At 35.1% G+C, this 13516-nt stretch overlaps 1 protein-coding gene across 1 annotated transcript; it reads left to right on the forward strand.

Moving 5' to 3' along the window:
• Nucleotides 1-1614: 1614 nt before the first annotated feature.
• Nucleotides 1615-7656, forward strand: LOC144852658 (uncharacterized). The gene is made up of 9 exons (XM_078710586.1): nt 1615-1773; nt 2911-3591; nt 3812-3883; nt 3997-4793; nt 4891-5686; nt 5786-6282; nt 6391-6653; nt 6738-6986; nt 7075-7656. Exons 2-9 carry the CDS (start codon nt 3045-3047, stop codon nt 7604-7606), a joined length of 3753 nt encoding a protein of 1250 aa, XP_078566712.1. The 5' UTR covers nt 1615-1773; nt 2911-3044; the 3' UTR covers nt 7607-7656.
• The last annotated feature ends 5860 nt before the right edge of the window (nt 7657-13516 follow it).

Here is a 13516-nt window from a genome sequence, read left to right on the forward strand (position 1 = left end):
ACAGGGATTTTTTCACAAAATGGCCAAAATATGCACTTTTTAAAAAACTGTTATTATGCAATAATATTGCTATATATGTGCATATATTGCGTTATAATTATCTTACAGACGTATAGTACCCATTCATGCCAAAAAATAAAAAGGTCGAAATTTGCCTATTTTTCGAAAAAATCCCTGTACTATATACTACAGGGATTTTTTCAAAAAATGACCAAAATACCCACTTTTTAAAAAACTATTATTATGCAATAATATTGCTATATATGCCCATATATTGGAAAAAATGGCCAAAATATGCACTTAAAATTTTCGAAAAATGACCAATTTTCAGAGTCGAATAATGGGTTCTGCGCATGCCAATTATGCTATAGTAACCAGTTTTATCGAAAAATAAAAAGGTCGAATATTGACCATTTTAAAAAAAAATCCCTGTACTATAATTTTCGAAAAATGGCCAATTTTTCGACCCTTTTATTTTTTGACATAAATGGTTACTATAGCATAATAAACATGCGCAGAGTCGAATAATGCGTTCTGCGCATGTCAACTGTGCTATAGTAACCAGTTTTATCGAAAAATAAAAAGGTCGAAAATTGACCATTTTTTGAAAAAATCTCTGTACTAGCACAGGGAAATTTTCGAAAAATGGCCAATTTTCGACCCTTTTATTTTTTGACATAAATGGTTACTATAGCATAATAAACATGCGCAGAGTCGAATAATGGGTTCTGCGCATGTCAATTGTGCTATAGTAATCAGTTTTATCGAAGAATAAAAAGGTCAAAAATTGAGCAATTTTTGAAAAAGTCCCTGTACTATAGCACAGAGAAATTTTCGAAAAATTGCCAATTTTCGACCCTTTTATTTCTTGACATAAATGGTTACTATAGCATAATAAACATGCGCAGAGTCGGATAATAGGTTCTGCGCATGTCAATTGTGCTATAGTAACCAGTTTTATCGAAAAATAAAAAGGTCGAAAATTTACAATTTTTTGAAAAAATCCCTGTACTATAGTACAGGAAAATTTTCGAAAAACGGCCAATTTTCGACCCTTTTATTTTTTGACATAAATGGTTACTATAGCATAATAAACATGCGCAGAGTCGAATAATGCGTTCTGCGCATGTCAACTGTGCTATAGTAACCAGTTTTATCGAAAAATAAAAAGGTCGAAAATTGACCATTTTTTGAAAAAATCTCTGTACTATAGTACAGGGAAATTTTCGAAAAATAGCAAATTTTCGACCCTTTTATTTTATGACATAAATGGTTACTGTAGCATAATAAACATGCGCAGAGTCGAATAATGGGTTCTGCGCATGTCAATTGTGCTATAGTAACCAGTTTTATCGAAAAATAAAAAGTTCGAAAATTGACCATTTTTTGAAAAAATCCCTGTATTATAGTACTACAAATAACCCAATGTGTGCTGTAGAATTGGACAATGAATTGAACAACTGATTGACCAATCAGAGCAGCGGAAAGCGTTCCAAAAGTTGAACAATCAGAGCACTGAAAAGTGACGTAAGCAGAGCCTTAGAAAAGTGTTCCAAATGTCGTCATTTTGACCAATCAGAACACTGAAAAGTGACGTAATTAATATCTGACTTCCACAAGTTTTTCACAACACAAACAATGATGAGATTTTGTCCAGATTTACATGCGACAACATCTTTTTACAAATCCTCTAGACTTATTATTATTATTATTAATTTCAAGGCGAATTCTGGTAGTAGCTGTATTCAACTCGAACGTGTACTTGCATTAAAGGTAAGAGCGAAATTGATTTCATGCATTTAAAGTGTTGATAACTTGTTTGGCCTAGGCCGTGACTATGGCCTAGCAAATGTGTTTGTATGGGTGCCAGCCCCGCGGTCGACGCTAATTCTTGTTGGCGGTCTGCTCTGTGGGGTAAAATGCATTTGCTATTATTACTTCCCCCCCTAATTACCAATAGGCCTACATATATTTCATAAAGTATTAACAATAACGCATGCCTTTATAGGTTAGTTAGGGTTTAGATATAGTGTCACTCGACACTTACTTTAATTAATGTATTTACTATATAGGCCGCCTAGGCTAGGCTAGATAGAAAGACTTTTTTGGTTGCCATGAATTGTAAGTCAAACCATGGGCCTGCAAGGGCTATAGGCCCTAGTAAGATGCTATACTTACTTAAGGCTCCCTGTTATTTTTTTTCTTCAAAACTTATCTACTACGGGTAGTTAGATAGACTAGGCCTAGGCTTAGATTAGTATTTATCGATTTAGTTTAAAGTAAGCTATTCTTCAAAGTTTAATTTATTTAATATTTTAACAATCCTACTACTAGTTAGACTAGCCTATGTAGCCTGTAATAGATTTTAGGCCTAACATAATTTTAAACTATAAAAAACTAAATGTGTGCTGTATCAGAATAGCATCCATGGGAAACAGACTAAGCCTTCTAATTGATAGATAAACAATTTAACTTTTATTATAATGATTGTTTAATTAAGTGTAGGCTTCTACTCTTTGATCTAAAGCATTCGTTTAATTAGGCAATCAACTGTATTTGTGGATTTAGATAAGATTCTCAAATAATTTGATTGCATTAAAGGAAGTGCTCAGGGATCAAAGAGTTAATACATACACTGTTTAATAAACAAAGATTATTCAATTTACTCTAATTTATGTTGTAATTCTTTATATAGTTTTGTTAATTGAAAAAAAAACATAATTATTCATATGTAATATTTTCTTAATTTAATTTAGATAAAATAGTTTGTTCTTAGTAGATATGTTTTAATGCTATGTGATTCATTTTATTAATATTTTACATTTAAAGTCTTGGTCTACTATTAATTATTACTTGAGAAATTTTAACCCACAGATATTTTATTTAGATTTGATTTTCCTTTATTTACAGCCATTTACTACAACTGCACGGTGCACAGTGGCATTATACGGGTAACATTTTCTTTTATCACATACTTTACTTACATATATTTTTGCCTTTGATCAGTTTTTTTAGTTTTGCAGGTGTTCAATAGACAGTACAGTATGTTAAGACCAACTTTTCGGCGCAGTGAAGAGGGTGCCTTAATTCTTGAAGATACATCTGCTGCTGTAGTATTTAACAGCTTGAGAAAACGACCAACTGGCAAGTGTCTAACTCCTGATGATGTACGCCAAGATGCCTTGAAGGAGGTGTGCAGGCTGGGTGGAAACACCAAAGATGAATGTGATGTGTTGGGCTGCTACAGGTTTCAGCATGGTAAATACAGTGGACAAACATTCAAGTGGATGGTCGAAAATGTACTGGAATATGCAGTATGTTTTGTAATTAAAATGGCTAATGAAATTCCAAGTACAAGTTCACTTAATATCAACAAATTCAACTTTAAGAGGTACTTGGAGTCTTTCCCAGAAGGCAAAGAAGCCATAGCAATGAAAGAAATAAAACGCCTCAGGAAATGCCCAACTAGACAGACATCGTACATACCTGTTGGTATTGAGCTACAAAAGGTTAAGGATGTCACAGATGAAACACTTTCTGGTACTGATGTCTTTGATGCTTCTTTGCAGCCATCAACCTCATATGCACCAGGTAAGACTTATTTCATATTTTGTGTTTTTTGTGCATTTTTTAAATTAATAATTCGAGGTTTTGCATTTTTAGTAGGTTTGCTGGGTTTAGGTTTTTTTTATGCATTCATTTATACTCAATCATAAAATCGTGTTGTTTAAATATATTGCTTTCTAGCATACTGTAGATAGCGAATGAAAGTAGTTTACTGCTAAATATTCTTTAATTTTCCGTCTTGCAGCTCAACCAAATACATCTTATGAATCTGTTAGTACTATGCCATCCACTACAGAAACTATCAAACATAGTGAAGGTAGTTTATTTCATGTAATTTTAATTATTTTGTTTGATGTTTAAAACTAGAAAATGAAAATTACATAATGTAGTTTAATTAATTATACAATTTTGTCTTGGTTTTTCTTGCAGATTGTCTCATACCAGATAAATGGAAGAAGAACTTGCCCGAGATTGATCAACAGTGGATTTCAAAAACCTTATTCAAGAAATCGAAGAAAGGGACCGCAGAGTTGGATTCAACTAAACTCAAACAACTTTGGTATTATCCACCTCAACCGGATCCGCTCAACAAAAACATACCCATGGCCAACAGTTACTTCGGTCATCGTCTTCTTCTTTGGTTGCCCCGCAAGACTTGGCAGGTCAAGCTGGTCTGCCCTCGGCCAGAATGCAAGAGCTATCCACTAACATCAGGCGGCCTCCATGGAATCGTTCGTCCAGTCCTGGATTTAGACTGCCACTACTTTCTTGCAACAGAACAACTGAGGTGCTCTAACTGCCAACAAAGACAAATTGGCTGGAGTGAAAACATTTTAAAGCAACTTGATTTAGCGCATCGCCTTCAGTTTCCTGTTGTACTTTCGTATCACTTGGCCTGCGACAACCGGGTCCTGCAGCTTCTAAAGTACCGTGGTCTCGGGAACAGTCCATCACAGCTTCGCCAACAAGTCTTAGAACAACACACAAGGCGGTGGAATGAGAGAGTGGCTCTCTACTTAGAAAATTGCAAGAAGTTCTGTGGTTCTCATGATGATTATGTCATTGCTGCTTCTAAATTTGATGAGGTGTCTAAAATGATTCCTGTTCCCACTGTCCAATGGTTCCTCACCATCTACTGCAACGAAGTAATGGGAAGAATCGACGAACTCAAGGCTTCTATCACATCGACGTTCGGAAGAGTGTTGAAGATTGACTCGACCAAAAGGGTAAGTAATTTCTGCAATTTGCTTTTAATTATTTAAATTTTTTTTTGCAGATTGTCGGGAAGCTTTCTTCCTAATAATTATTATATTTTTTTTGCAGATTGTAAGGAAGCTAGCCGGTCGTGCATGTGGAACAGGAGCATGGGCAACAAACGTTGGAAATGAGCACGGCCAGGTGCTCATTACAGTCCTGACTGCTGCAGAAGGATGTGGCCTAAACAACATGACAAACGGTATCATTAACCGATATGCTTCGGCAGGCGTACCTCCTCCCGATATTCTCTACGTCGATCGTGACTGCTGCGGTCATTCAAGCATAAGGAAGATGTTCAGCGCCTGGCCTGACATGCAAATTCGCCTGGACATCTGGCACTTCATGAGGAGAATTGCTGCAGCTTGTTCAACAGAATCACATCAGTTGTATCCGATCTTTCTCAAACGTCTTTCCGCTTGCATTTTTGAGTGGAGCGCTGACGATGTTGAACGTCTGAAGCTCGCCAAGCGTGAACAGCTCATTGCAAGCAAGAAGCATTCCAACCCAACAGACGACATCATATTGAAAAACATCAGCAAGAAGGAGTATGCTTTACATTGTCGCAGGACAACACGAGGGACCCGCGAGACTGCCGACCTAATCCGAGAGCTCCTGACTTCCCTCGATGGTGAAGAAGGCCGTGACACAATGGGCGTCCCACTCTTAGACTCCGAACAGACCTGGGATATCTGGAGCTCACAAGAGCGACACATCGCCTGCATCCAGGATCCAGAAGGCATCCCGCTCTACACAAAAACCAGCGAGATGCTTAAGGGTGGAGTTACCTTGCCAGTTTATCGTTGCGCAAGAGGCTCCACTTCTTTGGAATCGTTTCACCTTCACCTTAACAGGTTTATTCCAGGTACAGTATTACTTTTTATTTGGTATCTACCAAATCTTCAAACCTATCTACTGATTTTTGTATAATTTCATAATTATGGATGTTTTATTTTTTTCTCAGGTGAGCGTGCTAGCGACTTACATTTCCAAGCTTACCTGATGGAAGGACTTGTTCGATGGAATGCAAACCGTGCACTAGCTGCTACCCAGTCTGGAGCACCCATCTCCAGTACATATAGTGGACTGCATCAGCATGCTCTCAACATACTGGCAGAGCAAGTGATTGGCAAAAAAGTGTACAAAAGTTTTATCATTCCAAACAAGTACACTGGAGAACTCATCGGAGTGGAGTACCTGTATAGCCAGTCGAACAAAGTACTCGAAACTCAATTTCCTGTCAAAACAGATACCATTAATGATGAAGACTTTGATGAAGAAATTTACACTTTTGATGTTGATGAAGGTTATGATGACAAGACTCAACCTGACTACAAACCACCTAAGCGTTGTTTTAAACCTCGAAATGCTAAAGAAATCTCACCACCCCAGCTGGAGCCCTTGCCTTTATGTGACGGTAATGATGATGATGGTGAAGGAAAAGCAGCCCTTATTGACACAGTGAGTTAAATTTGTATTATTAGCTTCTACCTCACAAATTTTGTTTCTGTTTTGAAATACAATGCACGAGTCTAATAATTTATTTTGTTTTCATATTTTACAATTTAGGAACTTGAGGATTCCACTGGACCGGACAACATTCCAGGCTACGCCAAAGTTGAAGCCCTGGCAGACTACCTTATGCAGTTTAAGGAAGACAGTGGAGTGATAAGTCAAAGTCATGCTGAACATGTCGCAAAGTTGTGGAACAACCTGGATGCTTATGACAAAACCATTAAGCGCAAAGCACGGCATCAAGATTACTTGACGAAAGGCAGGTTCAAGAAAAGTAAAACTACTTCCGTAATACCTGGTGTTGAAAGCACTCGACGGTAAGGCAGTTTCCAGCGTTTTTCACTTTGTTGCATGATGAGTCTTAAATCTAACTCGTTTCTTTGTTGTTTTTTTTTAAAAAGATGCTTCTTAGGTCAGAACACCGGACCAGCTCAGTGGCCGGACTGCAATCGATATATGGAGTGCATTATTACCAAACTGTGTGAAGCGTATCCATCTACCGTATCTATCGAAGGTAAACGTTTCCAGCGCTGGCCGCTCATTACCAAAGGCTACAAGAACATTCGTCGGAAAGTGCTATCGAATGGACACCTGATGTTGTTTGCTAAGCTTCAGTTGATGGAGATAAATCGTACGACACTCATCCAGTGGTGAGTTTTAACTTGTTATTACTGTTATTTTACACTACAGTAAATACATTCAAGTTTTTAAATACTGTGTTTGATTTATTTACAACAGGTACAACAGAACATCAAAGAAGCAAGAGCGGCAAGTGTTGGAATCTGGCATCTCAGCAACAGTACCCAAACTTGTCTCTGATAAAACCCTACTTGAACCTTTAACCAAGCCAGCGGTGCTAAACGTTCATACAAGCGCTCCATCTTTCACATTTGTCCTACCAAAAAACACTTCCGGCCTAGCCTATTTAGGAAACAGACAGTCGATCCCAGTTCCAGGCGAGATAGCAAAACCACCACCATCAGTCCCTGAGGCTAGCAGTACTCGTATTCCTAGAACTACCCTCTTGTACAGAAAACGAGTGGCTAGAGACATATCGGAAGGGAAACCGATCAAAATATACAAACCAAGAACGTCTGCGATTGTGTGCTCAAAGTGTAAGCAACCAAGGTTAAATAAGAACCACACTCAGTACTATGGAAATTGGTATTGTGCTGCAACATCTGATGTGACTTTTGAAGAATGGAAATCGACTATGGTTGCCATCCGTCGCCTTCGTCAAGAGCGGAAAAAAAAGCAGCAACAAGAATGATTCCAAATGATTTTTGTAGCCATGGATAGACTTTTTATACTCTTTCATATATCTTCAATTTTTTTTTAATAATAATTAAAAAAAAAAAAGTTTTTAATGCTGCCAAATCCAAAGAGCAATGATTAATGTTGTAAATTATTTTGTAATTTTTATAAATTATATTCAGTTTTAATTATTACATTATAATTTACATTATATCATTCATTGCACTTTGTATTTGAAGGTCCCAAGCCCTTACAAAAAAAGCAGAGGGGAAACTTTTTGCAGTTGAGTGTACATTAAATGGTGACTTCTATATTCTTGTCAAGAGTATTTCCTTAGCAGTGTAAATTCTCAAATATTTTATATTTATTTCAAGAGCAATTCCACTACAATTCATTTTAATGTGAATCAAATAATTCCTTCCACCAATTCTAATAATATATTGTGATAATAACTCATACTATAGAGGTTATCATCCAGTAACCTTTAGTTACTCCTCTGACAGTTACACATATCATATGGTACCATGTGGCCTAGAAAAAAAGCCCCAGACAAAGTTAACGGTAATTTTGTCTCAATTTTTGAAAAAGGCTAACTTAATATCAAACTACTTGGAATATTGTTGGCCAATTAGAAGTCAGGGTGGGTTTTTTAACTAGTTAATTAATAACTAATACAGCACACATATTGTAGTCGAATTTACCGTTTTTTAAAAAACAAAATTCATGTACTATAGTACAAGGATTTTGTTTCGAAAATTGGATAAAACAATGTCGACTTTCTCAACTTTTAACATAAAATTAAAGTCTTATTATTCTATTATTTAATATCATTTAATACATCGATCATGTGATAAACCCCTAAAATTGACAGTTTTTAGTATGCCGGTATTCAAAACAACCTCCTAGATTCTTGGGCCCCATTGGCCAATTGTCCCGTTTCCTCATTATCTAATGACCCAGTCCAATTCAGTTTTAATGACCCCACATGGCTCTGTCCATTTCTTGTCCATTTCTTTTTGCGTTCTTTACCTTTCCGAATGAGAAGATTGAGCTGTACCCTTAGTACAGGAAAATTTTCGAAAAACGGCAAATTTTCGACCCTTTTTTTTGTTGAAATAAATGGTTACTATAGCATAATAAACATGCGCAGAGTCGAATAATGCGTTCTGCGCATGTTAACTGTGCTATAGTAACCAGTTTTATCGAAAAATAAAAAGGTCGAAAATTGACCATTTTTTGAAAAAATCCCTGTACTGTAGCACAGGGAAATTTTCGAAAAATGGCCAATTTTCGATCTTTTTATTTTTTGAAATAAACGGTTACTATAGCATAATAAACATGCGCAGAGTCGAATAATGCGTTCTGCGCATGTCAATTGTGCTATAGTAACCAGTTTTATCGAAAAATAAAACGGTCGAAAATTGACTATTTTTTGAAAAAATCCCTGTACTATAGTACAAGAAAATTTTCGAAAAATGGCCAAATTTCGACCCTTTTATTTTTGACATAAATGGTTACTATAGCATAATAAACATTCGCAGAGTCGAATAATGCGTTCTGCGCATGTCAACTCTGCTATAGTAACCAGTTTTATCGAAAAATAAAATGTCGAAAATTGACCATTTTTTGAAAAAATGCCTGTACTATAGTACAGGGAAATTTTCGAAAAACGGCCAATTTTCGACCCTTTTATTTTTTGACATAAATGGTTACTATAGCATAATAAACATGAACAGAGTCGAATAATGGGTTCTGCGCATGTCAATTGTGCTATAGTAACCAGTTTTATCGAAAAATAAAACGGTCGAAAATTGACCATTTTTTGAAAAAAATCCCTGTACTATAGTACAGGGAAATTTTCGAAAATGACCAATTTTCGACCCTTTTATTTTTGACATAAATGGTTACTATAGCATAATAAACATGCGCAGAGTCGAATAATGGGTTCTGCGCATGTCAATTGTGCTATAGTAACCAGTTTTATCGAAAAATAAAAAGGTCGAAAATTGACCATTTTTTGAAAAAATCCCTGTACTATAGTACAGGGAAATTTTCAAAAAACGGCCAATTTTCGACCCTTTTTTTTGTTGAAATAAATGGTTACTATAGCATAATAAACATGCGCAGAGTCGAATAATGCGTTCTGCACATGTTAACTGTGCTATAGTAACCAGTTTTATCGAAAAATAAAAAGGTCGAAAATTGACCATTTTTTGAAAAAATCCCTGTACTATAGTACAGGGAAATTTTCAAAAAACGGCCAATTTTCGACCCTTTTTTTTGTTGAAATAAATGGTTACTATAGCATAATAAACATGCGCAGAGTCGAATAATGCGTTCTGCGCATGTTAACTGTGCTATAGTAACCAGTTTTATCGAAAAATAAAAAGGTCGAAAATTGACCATTTTTTGAAAAAATCACTGTACTATAGCACAGGGAAATTTTCAAAAAATGGCCAATTTTCGATCTTTTTATTTTTTGAAATAAACGGTTACTATAGCATAATAAACATGCGCAGAGTCGAATAATGCGTTCTGCGCATGTCAATTGTGCTATAGTAACCAGTTTTATCGAAAAATAAAACGGTCGAAAATTGACCATTTTTTGAAAAATCCCTGTACTATAGTACAGGAAAATTTTCGAAAAATGGCCAAATTTCGACCCTTTTATTTTTGACATAAATGGTTACTATAGCATAATAAACATGCGCAGAGTCAAATAATGCGTTCTGCGCATGTCAACTGTGCTATAGTAACCAGTTTTATCGAAAAATAAAAAGGTCGAAAATTGACCATTTATTGAAAAAATCCCTGTACTATAGTACAGGGAAATTTTCGAAAAATGGCCAAATTTCGGCCCTTTTATTTTTTGACATAAATGGTTACTATAGCATAATAAACATGCGCAGAGTCGAATAATGCGTTCTGCGCATGTTAACTGTGCTATAGTAACCAGTTTTATCGAAAAATAAAAAGGTCGAAAATTGACCATTTTTTGAAAAAATCCCTGTACTATAGTACAGGGAAATTTTCGAAAAATGGCCAAATTTCGGCCCTTTTATTTTTTGACATAAATGGTTACTATAGCATAATAAACATGCGCAGAGTCGAATAATGGGTTCTGCGCATGTCAATTGTGCTATAGTAACCAGTTTTATCGAAAAATAAAAAGGTCGAAAATTGACCATTTTTTGAAAAAATCCCTGTACTATAGTACAGGGAAATTTTCGAAAAACGGCCAAATTTCGGCCCTTTTATTTTTTGACATAAATGGTTACTCTAGCATAATAAACATGCGCAGAGTCGAATAATGCGTTCTGCACATGTCAACTGTGCTATAGTAACCAGTTTTATCGAAAAATAAAAAGGTCGAAAATTGACCATTTTTTGAAAAAATCCCTGTACTATAGTACAGGAAAATTTTCGAAAAATGGCCAAATTTCGACCCTTTTATTTTTGACATAAATGGTTACTATATCATAATAAACATGCGCAGAGTCGAATAATGCGTTCTGCGCATGTCAACTGTGCTATAGTAACCAGTTTTATCGAAAAATAAAACGGTCGAAAATTGACCATTTTTTGAAAAAATCCCTGTACTATAGTACAGGGAAATTTTCGAAAAATGGCCAAATTTCGGCCCTTTTATTTTTTGACATAAATGGTTACTATAGCATAATAAACATGCGCAGAGTCGAATAATGCGTTCTGCGCATGTCAACTGTGCTATAGTAACCAGTTTTATCGAAAAATAAAAAGGTCGAAAATTGACCATTTTTTGAAAAAATCCCTGTACTATAGTACAGGGAAATTTTCAAAAAACGGCCAATTTTCGACCCTTTTTTTTGTTGAAATAAATGGTTACTATAGCATAATAAACATGCGCAGAGTCGAATAATGCGTTCTGCGCATGTTAACTGTGCTATAGTAACCAGTTTTATCGAAAAATAAAAAGGTCGAAAATTGACCATTTTTTGAAAAAATCACTGTACTATAGCACAGGGAAATTTTCGAAAAATGGCCAATTTTCGATCTTTTTATTTTTTGAAATAAACGGTTACTATAGCATAATAAACATGCGCAGAGTCGAATAATGCGTTCTGCGCATGTCAATTGTGCTATAGTAACCAGTTTTATCGAAAAATAAAACGGTCGAAAATTGACCATTTTTTGAAAAATCCCTGTACTATAGTACAGGAAAATTTTCGAAAAATGGCCAAATTTCGACCCTTTTATTTTTGACATAAATGGTTACTATAGCATAATAAACATGCGCAGAGTCAAATAATGCGTTCTGCGCATGTCAACTGTGCTATAGTAACCAGTTTTATCGAAAAATAAAAAGGTCGAAAATTTACCATTTTTTGAAAAAATCCCTGTACTATAGTACAGGGAAATTTTCGAAAAATGGCCAAATTTCGGCCCTTTTATTTTTTGACATAAATGGTTACTATAGCATAATAAACATGCGCAGAGTCGAATAATGCGTTCTGCGCATGTCAACTGTGCTATAGTAACCAGTTTTATCGAAAAATAAAAAGGTCAAAAATTGACCATTTTTTGAAAAAATCCCTGTACTATAGTACAGGGAAATTTTCGAAAAATGGCCAAATTTCGGCCCTTTTATTTTTTGACATAAATGGTTACTATAGCATAATAAACATGCGCAGAGTCGAATAATGCGTTCTGCGCATGTTAACTGTGCTATAGTAACCAGTTTTATCGAAAAATAAAAAGGTCGAAAATTGACCATTTTTTGAAAAAATCCCTGTACTATAGCACAGGGAAATTTTCGAAAATGGCCAATTTTCGACCCTTTTATGTTTGACATAAATGGTTACTATAGCATAATAAACATGCGCAGAGTCGAATAATGGGTTCTGCGCATGTCAATTGTGCTATAGTAACCAGTTTTATCGAAAAATAAAACGGTCGAAAATTGACCATTTTTTTTCGAAAAACGGCCAAATTTCGGCCCTTTTATTTTTTGACATAAATGGTTACTCTAGCATAATAAACATGCGCAGAGTCGAATAATGCGTTCTGCGCATGTCAACTGTGCTATAGTAACCAGTTTTATCGAAAAATAAAAAGGTCGAAAATTGACCATTTTTTGAAAAAATCCCTGTACTATAGTACAGGAAAATTTTCGAAAAACGGCCAATTTTCGACCTTTTTATTTTTTGACATAAATGGTTACTATATCATAATAAACATGCGCATAGTCGAATAATGCGTTCTGCGCATGTCAACTGTGCTATAGTAACCAGTTTTATCGAAAAATAAAAAGGTCGAAAATTGACCATTTTTTGAAAAAATCCCTGTACTATACTACAGGGAAATTTTCGAAAAACGGCCAATTTTCGACCCTTTTATTTTTTGACATAAATGGTTACTATAGCATAATAAACATGCACAGAGTCGAATAATGCGTTCTGCGTATGTCAACTGTGCTATAGTAACCAGTTTTATCGAAAAATAAAAAGGTCGTAAATTGACCATTTTTGGAAAAAATTCCTGTACTATAGTACATAAACATGCGCAGAGTCGAATAATGGGTTCTGCGCATGTCAATTGTGCAATAGTAACCACTTGTGATATAAATGGTTACTATAGCATAATAAACATGCGCAGAGTCGAATAATGGGTTCTGTGCATGTCTATATATATATAGTACATATATTGCGTTATTATTATCCTATACACGTATAGTAACCATTTATGGCAAAAAATAAAAAGGTCGAAATTTGAAAAATAGGCAAATATCGACCTTTTTATTTTTTTACTATATATAAGATAATTATAACGCAATATATGCACATATATAGCAATATTATTGCATAATAATAGTTTTTTAAAAAGTGCGTATTTTGGCAATTTTTGGAAAAAATCTCTGTACTATATAGTATAGGGATTTTTCGAAAAA

Source organism: Antedon bifida, chromosome 9, assembly GCF_963402885.1.
Source record: "Antedon bifida chromosome 9, ecAntBifi1.1, whole genome shotgun sequence".
Lineage (NCBI taxonomy): Eukaryota > Metazoa > Echinodermata > Crinoidea > Comatulida > Antedonidae > Antedon > Antedon bifida.